At 43.2% G+C, this 16,531-nt stretch overlaps 1 protein-coding gene across 1 annotated transcript; it reads right to left on the bottom strand.

The window, feature by feature from the left end:
• Positions 1 to 2,402: 2,402 nt before the first annotated feature.
• DDX47 (DEAD-box helicase 47) lies at positions 2,403 to 14,980 on the bottom strand. Its single transcript, XM_015421307.1, has 12 exons — positions 14,918 to 14,980; positions 13,706 to 13,799; positions 12,149 to 12,337; positions 10,568 to 10,639; positions 9,543 to 9,661; positions 8,115 to 8,186; positions 7,867 to 7,983; positions 7,568 to 7,714; positions 7,179 to 7,316; positions 5,402 to 5,472; positions 4,068 to 4,197; positions 2,403 to 2,901 (listed from the first exon to the last, which is right to left on the bottom strand). The coding sequence occupies exons 1-12, from the start codon at positions 14,978 to 14,980 to the stop codon at positions 2,773 to 2,775; spliced, it is 1,341 nt and encodes a 446-aa protein (XP_015276793.1). The 3' UTR covers positions 2,403 to 2,772.
• Positions 14,981 to 16,531: the final 1,551 nt, after the last annotated feature.

Below are 16,531 nucleotides of genomic sequence, written 5' to 3'. Positions count from 1 at the left end.
TTTTTAAAATGGGGGGGGCCCCGGGGGGGGGGGGGCAGAAGGGATCCTCGCCTAGGGTGCAAAATAAGCTGGAGCCGGCCCTGCCCCCCCCCAATTATACTAGAACTCAGGAGGCCCCCAATGAAGTTGACAGACAACAGGTACAGGATAGACTAAAAGAACTACTTTACTCAATGAGTAATTAAACTGTGGAATATACTGCCAGGTAGTGATGGGCATAGATGACTTTAAAAAGGACAGCAGATTCATGGAGGACAGGTCCATCAGTGGCTACTACCCATGATCAGTAAAGGGAACCTGCATATCTAGAGCCAGTAAACTTTTGAAAGCCAAAGCCTACAAGGCAAATTAGGGGAAAGGCCTTGGTCTCTGTGCCTGTTCATTGGTCTTCCAGGGCAAATGTCTCCCGGCTGTGTGAAACAGGATGCTGGACTAGACAGACCACTGGTCTGATGCAGCAGGGCTCTTCTAATGCTGAAGGGCTGACATCCACTCCTAGGCAGAGATGTGAAGGCCGGGGGGGGGGGGGGGGGGGGGAAAATTTAAAAAAAAAACCCCGTTTTTTTGGGGGGGGGGGGGGGGGGGGGATGGGAAAATTCAGAAAAAAAAGCCCAGTTTTTTTTCTCTGAGGCCTTTTTTCCTTTCAGTTTTTCCAATAGCAAAATTACACATTTGTAGTAGTGGGGGAAAAACTCCTATATTCTTTTTTTTAGGATGAATTAAATGCTTTCGAAGACCAGGCATGCTGTAGACATGTATAGCTATTAGATCCAAGAGGCATTTCTGTACCTAACGGATACCTGATCTCATGAGGGGGGCATGCAGGGCTTTCATTGCTTGTCAACTGTTGCATACTTTCTGTTGTCATTTTGACCTGATGTGGTTGACTTTTTCTCCTCTCCCGCAAACCACTGTGACACATATATCCACAGATAGGGTAGCTTATTGCCTTACCTTGCTGGAGGGAGAAAAAGATCAGGAGGAGGCAGGGCAGAAAGTGCACCAAAGCCTCAGGGGAAAACTCTGAAAGTTCCATTGAGAACCGAGCGCTCTCTAAAGCAGACGGCAAAAATTAAGGTACCTGTGCTAGGATAGCAAAGGGTGCATCAGCTTGCAGTCTTCTCTCTCAAGTATTGCATACACTTGCAATTTTACTTATAGAAAACTGAGGCATTTATAACGGTCAAGTCCATAAGTGTGTCAAATGTTGCAGTTTTATATGCTCAGTAAGTTATAAATGATTCATTTTATGTTGTTAAAGCAGTAACATCACCTTAGGTTTGATAGGACAATAAGTACTGCATATATTTCAGTGTTTTCCAAAACTGGTATGTTTTTCTAGGAAAAAACAGGATCCCCCCTCATGGCTTTACAATTTCCAGAAACATACATCTCTACCCCTATGCAAAACTCAGCAAGTGCTGCTCATGGGGCACTGGGAATGCACAAGTCCCTTGCTATACAGCACCCCCCCCACCCCCGTCATAACAAACAGACTTTACTGAAGTTCAGAAGCAGGTCTCGTATTGTTAAGCCTGCCCTCATTTGTTATTGAAAAACCAGTTAGGAACATGCATCAATACCAGGGAGGACACGGTTTTGCTGTCACAGCTCTGTGTACTCAATATAGAAACACTGTAGTCACCAGATCATCACTCAGTTATATGAGTGGGTGGCCTGTTTCTAGTGAAATCACCTTCACTGTTCACATACTGCCAGCGAGCAGCAATGGAAACAGAGCCCAAGGACTTTCAGCAAGAGGACACAAGGCGGAGGCCCTCTCACTTTTATTAAAGTGCTTTCATTCTGCTAAGCAGAGCAGCACAGAGAGGGAGGAAAACAGCAATCAACTGGCTATTCCCCATGCAGTCTGGTGGACATCTTGCCTGAACACGCACTGCCTCTGAGTGCTGCTCTTGGGCCGGACTCCAGAAAGGAGGGAGAAAGGAAGCATGCACTTTAAACCAGTATTTTCCCTCTTGTGGAAGGACTTCTTTTTGAGGTGAAGCAGGCATAGCACATAAACACATCCAGCACTGATGGGTACCTACCGTGTTTTCCCGAAAATAAGACACTGTCTTATATTTATTTTTTCTCAAGAAGACACACTAGGGCTTATACCACAAATGCATAGAAATCCTGCTAGGGCTTATTTTTGGGGTAGGTCTTATTTTCGGGGAAACAGGGTATCACCAATTTGATCAGCACAAATACTTGAAACAAGAAAGGAAAAGCACAGCATGGCAACAACACCATGGAGACATGGAAAGGCAACCAGTCTAGCTTTGGTTTAAATATACACACATTTTTATTTTTCTCCCTGATTTAAGGCAAGAAACTCATTTCAGAGTTTCATCCTCTTTGTCTGCAAATCCAGGAACCAATATAATGGGGTTTTTTTACCACCCCCCCCCCCCCCCCCGTCATTTCATAAAATTATGGGATGTGGAAGTCTCTCTATATAACTTGGGTGGCAGTAGACTGAAAAGATTCACTGCCCAGAAAAAGATCATCGAACCAGTTCTCTCCTGCTCCCTAGTGGTGGATAAAAAATGCGTAATGAGCAATCCCGAACACTGCTGTATGTTTCCCAAGCTTCTTTCATAAAATAAATCAGCATTATATCCAGGATATTGGATTGCGTCCCACTAGCAAAGACACTAATCAAGCAGAAGAGTTCTTGTTATTAGGCTAGTGATGGAGAGCCAGTCTGATAATGGCGCTGAACCAGAGCTTCCCAGAAACCAAGGAACCTAACAGCACAAAGAAATGTCACGCTTTCCGCTTCTTCTTTTTCCCACCAGCCACTTTGTTCCTGACGCCCATTGTTCCCTCAGTGTCATCACCGTCATCTGCCTCATCTCGAGAGCGCTTCTTCTTTTCTTCCTGCTGCCGCAATTCCTGTGGTGAAAATAGAATGGCAATTACTTGAGCTTCTCAGCAGTTAGAAGAAGAATCATGAAGATAAAGAGGACTGAACGCATTAGACACGCAATCAGCACCACAGGCTTAACCAGTAGATATGTAAGTGGATTCTAAATTGAGAATGCACCAAATATTCACAAATGTTATCAGAGGGAAGGGGAAACTTTCCTATCACCCCCACATAAATGCTACCTTTTCACATCTATTCACTTCCCCTCCTCTATTTTGGCACCACTTTTTAAAACAGTGTCCTTTTTGCTAGGCGCTGTGATCAGATTTGGCTATGTCACAACAGCACAAGACCAGCTCAGAGTGAGGGATGAACTAGAAGATATGGTATACCTGTGGATGCCATTTTATTGCTAGCTCACTTTGGGGTTTGGGGCTCTTCAGTATAGCACCAGGGGAGGAAGCTTCCCCCCCCCCCCGGTGTTTGTAAAGTGAGGGAATTCCAGTGGTAAACTGGCAACAGTGGCCCCAGACACACCATATTATCTAGCTTGTCCCTGAGGGTGAATGCTTTCCTGCCCTCACTCTGAATAGGTGAACACTTTTGATACTGTTCACTGCTATTCTGGGGGAGGGAGGAAGCAGAGAGTATGTGTGTGCAGAAAAAAAATCTGCCTCCCAGTTTCCTAAGTTCTGTAGTGGGCATTTCATGAAGAACTTACATTTTTGGATTTGAGAACACCCATCCAACTGCTCCCATTCAGCCAGGAAAGGCACATTTTTCACAGCTTTGGAAGGAACTTGCCCTTCCAAATGTCTCATTTTTGAGGAGGTGGCTACATTGCTCCTTGCCCCAGGCCCCTCCCACCCATACAAAGAAACATCCCTATTTTCAACTGTGAAGTGTTAGTGTGCAACAGATATGTTTTTAAAAACTACTTGCTCTCACAGCCAACTTGGAAAGAAGCAAAAGACTGTGGCACATGATGTACATCTTAAATCAGAAATGGCCTTGCATGTGGTTACTTTGCACTAACAATGTTCCTGGCATTGCGCACTCCAAATGCACCCATAGGCAAAGCTGCTCAGATGGGTTTGCTAACCAATGGCTGCCCTCCCAATATGAAACAAACTCATGGATCTGTGGTTGGGCAGACACAGTCTGACAACTACCGACAGGCAGCAAGACCTACCATCCGAGCAAATCTTTGTGCTTCTGCCACACGCTCCGTCAGCATCATGACCTCATCCTCCTGAGTGGGGAAAGCAGGCAGCTTCTTGCCTATCAGGTGCTCAATGCGCTGGAAGAGCTCCACATCATACCTGTGGGACAGTAGCCAAGGTCTCTGTCATATCTTGTCTCTCATTCCCCTTGATCAGCACCCCATAAACTAATCAGGACCCAAGTTCCCTCTAAGCTATGAAGCCCTGTGAGCAAAAATTCTACTCTGTGAGCTATTGGCATTAAAGTTGTGAGCAGGAGATTTGGCTGCTGTATAAATTAGTTTGTTCTGGAGCCATCTTTCCTAAGACAAAAATGTGTGAGCCAGAGGCTAAAAAACTGTGAGCTAGCTCACACTAACTCAGCTTAGAGGGAACACTGGCAGAGGGGGCTAAGGAAAGGTATTAAACGCATCGGCCTCTGCCTGGCGGCATTGCACCCGTTGACATTCTTTTAGGATCCCCTCCAAAAGCATTCCAAACAATGCTCCCTACAGTTAATCGCTGCATCTCTATAGCCTGGGACTACTTTCTAATGGAAAAGTGTGTGGTTTTCTTTGACGTGAACAGATGTGAGAGGGAGTTACTTAATCCACTAGAAAAATGGTCTTTATTATTAGAAAAAACAGGTCAAGATGGAGAAGAAGAGATTGGATTTATATCCCACCCTTCACTACCCAAAGGTGTCTCAGAGCGGCTTAGAGATATACTCTAAGGTGAACCAGTCTCACAGTTGGTTAACAGCTGACCTCCTCCTAAGCTACTGACTCCATAAATAGCCAATATTAAATGTTTATTTAAAAGTTATTAGGTTTGTTGAAAGTGTACGAGTTGAAAGTTTGTCTTTTTAAAAAGTTTGGTTTGCTGTTTCTTCGGTACAGGAATACCTTATGTTTATAAACCAGTTGTAGCTCGTTCAACTGATCTTGTTACTCTGTACTCTATATTTTTGAAAATTAATAAAAATTATTATTAAAAAAACAACAATGCTCCCTCTAAACTGTGGAGTCCTGTGAACAAAAATTCCACTTTGTGAGCTACTGGCATCAAAGTTGTGAGCGAGCGATGTGGTTACTGCATCAATTAGTTGGCTCTGGAGCCATCCTTCCTGAACTAAGACAAAAACATGTGAGCTAGAGGCTAATAAACTGTGAGCTAGCTCACACTAACTCACTGGTCAGGACCCACCTCTATTCCCCTCCATCACAGGATCCTCATGCTGTTGCTGTTCCACATCACAAGCATACTTCCCCACCCACTCGGATAAGATGCAGAGCTGCTGTCCATGGTGTACAGCACTACTTACTGCGTGACAAAGGTGATTGATTTGCCAGAGCGCCCAGCACGAGCAGTTCTTCCCACACGATGAATGTAATCCTGAAACAGATCCAGAGAGCCAGTCAAAGAACACAGATCAGGCAACAGAAAATACTAAAAAGAGCGGAACCTGGACCAAGCTATGGTGGAGAAGGCACCATGATGCATGTTCCATCTTGCTTCATCAGAATATGTATTTGGCCTATTTCAAGGCTGTCTAGTTTCACCCAGGTAGCTGGGCTTAGGTAGGTAAGTGGCTGCAACCAGCTGCCTCCCCATACAGTTAAAGTGGCTACCTGATCAATCATTTGCAAAGTACCATGTGGAATTCTTCATTTGATTCCAACCAGAGCCTTTTGAACTATTTATCTGTCTTAAAAAATACAAACTGTATAGTGGGGAGAAATGATACTTCCATAAAGATATCTTTGTAATAGCTATTCTTAGCTAAGCAACAGCAAGCAAATAATTCTGATGGGCAAAATGAAGGCATATCTCATTAGGGTTGCACATTGAAGACTGGAAGACATCTGATAGTAACAGACTATGGAAACGGACTATATGGTCAGCTACCTCAAACACAATGCTACCTACTGATCCATTTTATCACACTCTTCCTCCAAGGAACTTAGGATGCCATACACATTTCCACTTCCCCATTTATCCTCACAACAGCCCTGATTGGTAGGTGGGGCTGGAAATGCATGATTGCTCCACAATCAACCAGCCTGCTTCATGGCTGAACTTGGGTCTCCAACATTCAAAGCACTATACTATACTGCCTCCCTGAGCAGTTTATAATATACCATAAAATTCACAAAACAACCCATAGAATCAACACATATAATACACTACAAGAAAAATATTAAAATAGCAGTTCTCCAGACCATTGTAATAACCAACTGAAACAGCTTTCTAAATAAAATGGCCTTCACCTGCTTTCTAAAAGCCAAGAGAGGAGTGAGAGATCCAAAGTCCTAGGTAGGGAGCATGAGAATGGAGTCCCACGCTAACAAAGCTCTAAGCCTTTGTAGCCACCTTTCACACCTCCAACAAGACAGCCTCCTCATAAGTTATCAGTGTATGTGGAGAGATATTCAGAAGAGGGGGTATTCCTTCAAGTAATCAGGCTCCTGTTTATGTTGGAATCTCAAGAACAAAAAACAGCACCTTGAATTGAGTCTGAAAACCAGCTAATACCCAGTGGATATCTTCTAGGACTGTTGTTACATGATCCCCCAAGAACGACTCCCATCTAAAAAATTTGAATCTGCTAATGTTTCTGAATAGTCTTCCAAGCATCATTAAACTAGCCTGACTATGAGGCCTGGCTTACAGAAACATGATCTTGATTTTTCTGAAAGACGGTGGATCAAACAAAGATTTGGGGGGGAGGGGGAGACTCTCAGCCATAGCTGCCACCTAAGCATCAAGCAACAAAGCCAGGTTCAGGAACAACCTCAACCTGCACACTGGCTCCTTCAGGAAAGCGTGACCCGACCAAAGTGAACCCTTCACTTATCACTTTGAACTCTACCGTATGAACAACAGTATCCTGCAGCCACATCCCTTGCTGGTATACTTACTCCTTTCCCCAACTTTTTATCATTCAATGAGGGCTCACAGAAAAAGTGTTGCTGTTCCACCACTATGAACTACCCACAATTATGGAAGAAGAAAGCCAAGTATTTCCTATCTTTTCCTGTGAACTCCATTGAGACGTCCCAAATTTTGAGAGGCAGATAGCAGCTTTCCTTTCAACTCACCTTGGAATGGGTAGGAATGTCAAAGTTTATCACTACATCGACATGGGGGATGTCCAGACCTCTGCTAGCGACGTCCGTAGCCAACAGAATAGATCGTTCTTTGGCCTTGAACTTATTCAGGGATCCTAATCGTTTATTCTGAAGAAGAAGAAGAAGAAACAGTAAGCAGCTTTTAAAACTTTTCCAACCAGGAAAAAAGTATTTTAAAAAAGTAAAAATTTCGAGATTCACTTTTCATCTATTCCACAAGACTAGAAGTTTTTGTGCTTTTTTTTTTAGTAAAAGGATAAACAAATCTAACACTACACATACATTGCATTTGTCATTACAATGCTTATGATTCCATTAGAGCACCCCAGAAACCTCCTTGCATGAAGGCCAGCCAATACCTGACTCATCTGTCCGTGGAGGGGGATGGCAGTGAAGCCCAGATTCCGAAGCAGGAGGGCTGTCCTCTGAGTGTTGTTGCAAGTACTGCAGAATATCATGAACGAATTCCCGGCAAGTTCGTTCAGAATATAGACGAGGTAACTGTCCTAGGAGAGGAGCCAGGGGGGTGGGGTGGGGGTGGAGATTAGATCAGAAAGGGAAAGAAATAATGCAGATTAGGTAAAGGAGAATATTTTTTTCTTAAAGAGTAAAGAGGAGTGCTGCAGCAGTATGAAACAGAGAAAGGAAATAAAGTTACCTTGAACTTGGAAGGGATGAAAATATAATATTGTTGCAGTTTTTCAACAGTCTGGTACTTAGTCGAAACTGCACACTTAACCGGATCCTTAAGCGCTGCACGCTGGAGTTTTTGCACCTGAACGAAAAACAGACTTGAATTTAATTGTCAGACACAACTTGTCATTCTTCACTTGCCTGGTTTCGATACCCCCTTTTTCTCTTCTTCTTCCCTAACTCAGTCAGAAGGTTAATGCCAGCTTCTCGCACCTTTTTAGTCATTGTAGCAGAAAAGAGAAATGTCTTCCTGTCTCTGGGAATCACTTTCAGGATCTTGTCTACCTGTGAAGAAAACAGGCAAGTGAAACAAAGTCACAGCCAAATAATCATTACATACACATGCTTGCGCACACGCACAGAATATCCTTGTGGAGTACCAATCAACCTCGGTGCAAATGGAATAAGCAGTTATGGAAGTCACTTCCTTTTATTTGAACCACTGTAACAAGTTGCAGCCTGTGTGCAATATGGTGCACTACAGTAGCCACATGGTGAGGCTAGAGTACAGCATAAGTGTAATCCAACAGAGCCCTGGAAGAGAACCTGGATAGCACTTAATAACAAGATTACAAGCCTTCCAAGAAATCTTGCTTTTTCTAAAAGGGTACAGAAGCATTACTGTAATGATTCCTTGTTTTAAGTGTGTGTGTGTCTCTTTAAAAGTTTGGTTGCATGGCGGTGGTAAGTAGACTAGAGTGGTTGAGAGAAGCAAGCGTGGTATGATTGGTGGTTGACAGAGGGGGCGGGGTTTTGGAAGTGAGAATGAGTGGATATGTATGTCAGTCAGGTGTTACAGTTACAGGTTTGACAGTTGAGGAGTTCAGTTAGTTCTGAGTTCTGTGAGAGAAGGAGAGAGAAGCAGTTCTGTGTGAGGGAAGTGAGAAGCAGAAGGAAGGCTGAGAGAATAGGAAAAATTAAATGAAAGCTTAATTGAAGACAAGTTATAGGAAAGGCTGTATGTCCTGGAGAGAAACAGTAAACATATATGACCTTGAGTTAAAGTGTTACAAAGTTACCTGAAAGATCCCTGTCAGTAAGGGAGCAGATTGTGTGTGATACACTAAGCATTTGTTCATGATTTACTCCTTACTGGTTACATTATTCTACCCTTTTATTTATGAATTACTTCAATAAATCCTCTTTTATTTAGGTATACCAGCTCTGAAAGAAATACTTCCTCAAGACCACATAGTTCCTCGTAAGCCTTGTACTTGGTCTACCAAAATAGTAAGAGCAACAGTAAAGTATAAAGGTTTGCAAAGCCTTAAATTTCCTGGTGGCAGCCGTATATACCTAGTAGAATAAAATAAAAAGAACACTTTTAAAGGGAACCCAGTCCTCCCAATAAGGAGGACGTCACAATTACCAATAATGCCACTGTGTCAACTGTAGGACAGTCGATCCACACAGTGGGAAAGAGGCAGTCCAGAGCAACACAATGAGCATTCCAGCAAGCTACTAGCTGTAAATGGTGGAGAAAGCATGCCTCTTTGCGAAGACTGGTGTGTTTTTCTTGTCAACAAGTGGAATGCAGGTAGGAGCCAGTGCCTGCCAAGTACACGTTGCAACATTTGGCACTGCAGCGCTAGACAGCATCATTAAAATTACTCAGAAAAGCCAGGGATTTGCAGAGCTCACCTCTGTCTCAAAGTCCATGTTGAGGATCCGGTCTGCTTCATCCATAACAAGGTACTTCAGAGCTCTCAAATTAAAGCCTTTTGTGTTCTCAAGATGATCAATAAGGCGACCAGGGGTAGCTGCCAGGGGGACAGGGAACTATGTGAGATCATCAAGAGGAGAATATTCCAGAATTTTGCCCAGTTGGGTATGTGACTGAAAATAAGATGTTAACACCTGGCACCATCTACAGAGTACTGCTGCCATGTGACCACCACACACATTTTAGCACATCACTTTTCCGATTACCATTGTTTCCTTCTTTGATAAGCCTCTGCAAACATAGACACAAGAGTAAGCACTGAGCCAAGGCCTTGCACAGGTCAGAATTGGCAGGGTTGTTTTGAGAGAGACAAAGGCGAGACTGTGAAAAAAGAGGATCCTGACCTAAATCAAGAATAGGTTTTAACCCCATGAAGTTACAGCATAAGCTTGGCCAACCTATTAGGCATTCTCAAACTAGATGAAAAAGAGTCCGAACAATCCTGCTCAAATTACAAATAACATGATTAAGCCCTCTTCTAGCAGAAAAGAGCCAGAAAGATTCTACACTAGGGAATGGCAACTGAGAGTCCCAGGCAGAAGAGCTGCTGGATGGAGGAAGCTGGGGGTGTGCCGGACTGTGTTCCCACAACTGCCATTATTCTAGAACTGAAGAGCAACAGTGACAGCTGTTGGCTAGCTTTCTAGCTAGCTGGACTCAGGAAGCATTGAACAGGAAAGGCAGGGAGAGAGAAGTAAAGTATTTGTATCACCAATGCTTAAATGATTTACTTGAAAGGTTTCTATTCTGCCTTTCAAGCCCCAAAGATTCCGAGATAGCTGGGCAACCCCGTGTCGCTTGCTTCTGGGCAATCAGGTACTTCTCCTAATGCTTCTCATTGCTTCACTTCAGAGGTAGAAGAATTCAACTCTGCAATACCTTCCAGATAACATGGATTCCTTAAGATCTCATTATTGTTACTTGGGTAATCCCATCTACTTACCTATTATTACATGCGGCTTCTTGGCTAAGGCCAGAGACTGAGCCATCATGTCAATTCCTCCAACGATTACAGCTAGGGAAAGAAAAGCCAAATAAGGTCCTTTGAAACACAAACAGCTGGCTACCTCTGTCAGTACTCTCTGAGCACCCTGCCCACAATTCATTTTCAGGAAAGAGCATAAGAAGAGCCCTGCTGTATCAGACTGGTGGTCCATCTAGTCCAGCATCCAGTCTCACACGGTCCCCAACCAGTTCCTCTGGAGGGCCAACAAAAGGGCATAGAGACCAAGGCCATTCCCTGATGCTGCTTCCTGGCTCTGAGATTCAGAGGTTTAGTGCCTCTAAATGTGGAGGTTCCCTTTAGGCACCACGGCTAGTAGCCACTGATAGACCTATCCTCCACGAATCTGTCTAATCCCTTTTAAAATCTGTTTGTGCCTCTGGCCATCACTGCATCTTCTGGCAGAGAATTCCACATTTTAATCAATTGTTGAGTAAAGAAGGATTTCTGTTTCTTCATCCTGAATCTACCTCCCATCAAAGCTATGCTCACTGCAATCCTAATCAGAGTTACACTCTCCTTAGCGCACGGATTTCAATGGACTTAGAAGGGTGAAACTGTTTAAGACTGCACTGTCAGTATCCTAGTATCTGTTAGTTTCTCCATAAAATCCCTACCTACACAAAAGGAGCTGGGCCTGTTATCTGGCTTTCAAGCATGACCACGGCCCAGATCTCAAAATTACTTAGGAACTGGATTGCTACAGTTAGGATCCTTTAGCTGATTGAATATTACAAAAGAGACTCAAATATGGTCTTCATGTAGCGAGTCTTATCCAGGCTTTATTTTTAATTCACACAGAGTGGCATTAAGCAAAACACCCAGTTGCCACCTATTATAGGAGAAGCTGCAAGAGGGGTTGTCAATAATGTGTCCAAAGGGGAAAAAAATGAACCAGAGGCTCTTCCTAAAACTATTTAAGTGGAATAAATTAGACAAATTGAATATATTTTATTTGCATAGTTCACTCAATCTACACTACCAGGGCAGGGTAGCAGCTGTGAAAGAAGAGATTGGATTTATACCCCGCCCTTCACTACCCAAGGGAGTCTCAGAGTGGCTTACAAACTCCTTTCCCTTCCCCTCCCCACAACAGACACCCTGTGAGGTGGGTGGGGCTGAGAGAACTTTGACACAAACTGCTCTTTTTCAAGGACAGCTGTGCCAGAGCTTGTGACTGACCCAAGGTCACATCAGCAGGTGCAAGTGGAGGAGTGGGGAATCAAACCTAGTTCTCCCAGGTTAGAGTCCGCACACTTAACCACTACACCAAACTGATCTACCCACCAAAAGATCTACCCACTGAAATTTCTGTTTCTAGGTTTTTAAAGAAAACTGCCAACAAACTTTCAATGTTACTTTTACAATCATAGAGATGGAGGCATGTAGAGACCCCTACTTCGCAGAAGATAAAAGCTGTTCTGCACCCCCACACACACAATTGCTCCATCTCTTCTCTGCTCCTTGTAAACATCATTATGTCTTCTGCTTAACAAAAGCAATCTCACAAAGGCCACTTACTGCTCTGGACACCAATGGAAGATCCAAGAGCTTCAAACTGTTCCGAGATCTGAAAGGCAAGTTCCCGGGTGGGTGTAAGTACCAAAGCAAAGAAACGTTGAGGGGTCTCTAGCAGTGCTTGAAGGATGGGCAAAGCAAAAGCCCCTGTCTTTCCAGAACCTGTCTCTGCCAAGCCAATGACATCTCGACCTACAAGGAAAAAAACCTCTGTCACATTTGACACTAAAGAAAAAACAATATGACATACATGGATCACATTCCAAGCACTTGGGTGGAATCTAGCTGTTACAAACAGAATACCAGAATAGGGGGGGGAACTGCACTACTGATAACTTTAAACACACATCCCTCAAATAATGATATGGTACCTAAGAACAGTACCCTATTCTAATCAGTCCTCTAGCCCCCCTATCTCCATCCTGGATATCAGCTCAATCAAGGTAGACTTTGGGCAAAAGTCATCTTAAAAGTATTTTGGATACATCCGTTATGTATTTATCACTGGATTTATATCCCACCCTCCCTGCAAGCAGGCTCAGGGCAGGTCACGACAATTAAGATACAATATGATAATAAATACACTTCATACAGAGTTAAAATCTCAAAAGCCCAACAGATAGCAAAGATTCAATTTCCGGCATCCACAAATGCCTCCCACAAGTGCAGGGCATATGATGACTAAAACAAGGACCCATTTAACAGATGTCATGGTAATCTTTAAGAAAGGGCAGTTAACCCAGGCAGTGTAGGCAGGGGAGGCCAAAATCTTCAGGCATCCACTGCCTCAACCAAAGGCCTGGCAGAACAGCTCCGTTTTATAGGCCCTGCGGAACTGTATTAAATCCCACAGAGCCCTGATCTTGAGGGGGTGCATGTTCCACCAGGCCTGGGCTAAGGCAGGAAATGCCCTGGCCCTGGTTGAGGCTAAGCGGACATCTTTCAAGCCAAAAGATTTATGGATAAGTTGTATTGTTTATGTACAGAACAACCTGACAATGAATCTAGAAATACACTGTTTAAAAGTGAATAACATTTCACAGGAGAGACCTCTTGACGCACTTCATCTATAGAAGTCTAAAAGTATACTATTTATCAAAACAATCAAGAGGTCAACACTTCTACCCCCGTATTTGAATACATTTTATTAAGGTTTCTGAATAACATTTTTATTAACCAGGGTTTCTGAATGCACATTTACAAACCGCTTCCTGCCAGATCTTGGCAAAGCAGCTGGCTCAGAAAGAGACTGTTGTATATTAACCAAATGTCTTTTTATATAGCATGGACAAGACTGATCTTTCCTCAAACAGCTCTTAACACACCTTTTCCAATATATTAGAAAAAGCTCTAACCAGAACTGAACTCTTTCTTCCAAAGCAACTTGAGCCGTTCAGAGCAGGAAGACACTGGGAGGGTGGGGTACAAATTTGAAGAATAAATAAATAAGCAACATGTCCATAAAGCACTAGAATGCCTATTGCCAGAACATCCAGATTTTGATTTTAATTCTGAGAGAATTTCCTCTCCCTCAATTCTTTATCTCAAAATCAGCCTCACCTTGGAGTGCAACTGGAACTGCCTCCACTTGGATCTTTGTTGGTATCTTCCATCCCAGCTGATCACAGGCCTCACACAACACATCTGTCACTCCCTGTTATTCCAGTGAAAGAAATGGAACAATCAGCAGCACAGGCTTGACAATTCAGTATGGCCTGCAACAAACTCTTCTCCCCCATCTGAGAATCAGATGCCATTTGCAAACTTTGGTAACACGAAACTATGAGATTAAAAAAGTACACTAGCTTCATATAAAATCAATTAAACCTCTTTGAGCAGGTTCTGCAGAGGCAACATACAAGTTTCCTAAATGGATGAATAAATAACACCATAAAAGTAGCTCCTACCGATGTCCCTGTTAAGAAGGACAGTGCAGTATAGAGGGAGGTCGCTGGACTTTAACCAAAATGAACTGGGTTCGGATCCCCAATCAATCATAAACTGCACTGGGGACCTTGTGCAAGTCATTCTCTCTCTCGATTTGACCTGCATGCTACAACTCTTAATAAAATATGAAAGTACTACATAGCAGAATTCCTCAGGAAAAAAGACAGGATAAACATATAATAGATTTTGAAAATCTTTCTTTGCAGGAAATCACTGGATCTGCATACCTTTCCTACTTTTGTCCACAACTATGGCACAATATATAGTTAGTTTCAACAGGATATACAAATCACATCAGTACCCTTTACAACGAAGTCCAACATCATTGCAATCTCAGCTACAAAATGTCTGGATTCAAGGAACACCATTAGTTTCTCCTACACAATAGGTGTCTATGATCTTCACATTTACTTTCCCAGGAGGGAAAGTAAGGAAGTAAACAGCCGGGGAGTATCTATCTCCACATAAGAGAGCAGGATGGGTATGCCAGTAGTACCACACAGTTACTGAATTGTACTGTAAAACAACGGTGGGCTGGCATCAGAAACTCCATCTCAGTAACGTGGTATAAACTTACCTTCAGCAAAAATGAAGAAGGAAGGCTATCTACACGCTATAATATTATAAATCATGCTATAATTAATTAAAATTACGAACACTGATAGCTCCAAGGAACAGATACTGAATTCTGACGGACTATTCACGTGTGTGCGAAATGAGACAAACCATGGGACAGGCCCGCTACCAGAAAAACAGCACTAAGGAAAGAAGCGGTTGAAAAAGAAAAGAGCCGGGAACCGAGAGGCATAACAACTCCTCCCTCACCAATTCTTTGAAAGTTTGCACGGTTTCCTTAGCCGGTTCCTCATGCTCCATGTCGGCCGCCATCTTCGACTTCCTCTTTGACCCCACTCGGTGTACCCTGGGAGTAGTAGTCCAAGTGCCTACAGTAACCACTCCATTCGTCACGGCACCCTAGACCCTTAGAAAACTTGCTCTTGCTTCTCGCGGAGGATACTGGGACTTGTAGTATGAGTGAAGCCACCGAAGAACCGCAGAAAATTGCGAAATGAGTTGACGACAATAGTCACGGAAGGTGGCTTGTAGGGACTGCTGAGTGACCGCAAGTAAGCGTATATTGTGCGGGAAAAGGACAGGAGATAAAACAGTAAAAAAATGTAGCTAGCAGAGTTGGACCGTCAGAAAAAATCAAGTCATGTAATACTTTCGTTAATGCCAATTCACAGAAGCAGTGAACAAGATTTAGAGTGTAGAAGAGTTCTTCAGTTCTGGTGAGCTTTAAACTAGTCTGAAAAATCACGTGGAAGGTGATAGCATTTTTAAATGGTTTGGATTTTCTCAGGTCGTGAAAGAAAACAATGAAGTGGCATTTAGTGTTGCCAACCTCCAGGTGGGTCCTTCGGAGTGCAGACTGTATGGCATCATATCCCCTCTGAGTTCCTTCCCCTTCCAAACTCCACCTTCTCTGGGCCCCACACCTGACTCTCCAGGAATTTCCCAACCTAGAGTTGGCAACAGTAGGGAGAAATTTTAAAAGTGGTGTTTGCTAGAAATTAACAAACTTTAGATACATTTTTCGGAACCATAAGCCTATCCCAATGTTATGCCAGTTTATTGATGTTTGGCCAATAAGGCTGCAATGCTATGCACTCTTATGTGAAAGCCCCATTGAACATGGTAGGACATTTTAAAGTAAATATGCATAGGCTTGAGAGGCAAGATGAGATATCTCGTCATTTCACCAGTAAAGATATCCCAGTGAATACAGTAACAGGATTCCCACCCACCCCCCAAGCTAGCCGAGAATGTACCCTTTTGGTTGGGTGCCACGACTGAAAAACTGGCAGATTCCAACAAAGCCATTCTTCTTGTCACAGTGCACGTTTACTAAGATATCACATGTGATGGGTAGCTGCATTTGTAGTGTACTGTTAATGTTGGTGCACTATAATCATATGCACAAATTGAGAGCCTGTATGGGGTAGTGCTTAAATTGTTGGAGTATAATTGACTGATCAACTACTGAGAACTACCAAGCTCAGGAGCCCAGTTTGGATCCAGACCTTGGCACAGGAGGGGAGGGGTAATCCTTGGGCCCTGTGTTACTGGCCAGAGCTAAAACAGCTCTGTGAAGAGGTCCTCAGCATTTTTTTTTAAGTCTGTAGTTCTAGGTTTGCACCTCTCAGCATTGTGTAGTTTTGGCTCCAAGATCCTCTCTACTTTGGCATTCTGTTTTCCACAGTAACCAACTAGATTGCTTCTAGAAAGCACACAAACAGAGCATAAAGACAACAGCATCCCATACTGCTGCCCTCCAGAAATTGGCATAAACGTGTATGCCTTCAAGAAATATGTTTTATTATTAATTATTGTTATTATCTTATTATCAGGATAGTTACTACACGAGTAGTCATGTTA

The sequence above is a fragment of the Gekko japonicus genome, unplaced genomic scaffold (genome assembly GCF_001447785.1).
Source record: "Gekko japonicus isolate JY-2015 unplaced genomic scaffold, Gekko_japonicus_V1.1 scaffold443, whole genome shotgun sequence".
Classification (NCBI taxonomy): Eukaryota; Metazoa; Chordata; class Lepidosauria; order Squamata; family Gekkonidae; genus Gekko; species Gekko japonicus.
This window is presented reverse-complemented; position numbering and strand designations above follow the sequence as displayed.

What these genes read in the sequence shown, in the direction of transcription:
- DDX47 (XM_015421307.1), bottom strand. Translation starts at nt 14,980, where the DNA reads ATGGCGGCCGACATGGAGCATGAGGAACCGGCTAAGGAAACCGTGCAA. An exon ending in TCATCCCTTCCAAGTTCAAG is followed by an intron (nt 7,715 to 7,866) that starts GTAACTTTATTT and finishes CTCCTCTCCTAG; the next exon opens with GACAGTTACCTCGTCTATAT. An exon ending in ACATTCCTACCCATTCCAAG is followed by an intron (nt 5,473 to 7,178) that starts GTGAGTTGAAAG and finishes GATCTGTTTCAG; the next exon opens with GATTACATTCATCGTGTGGG.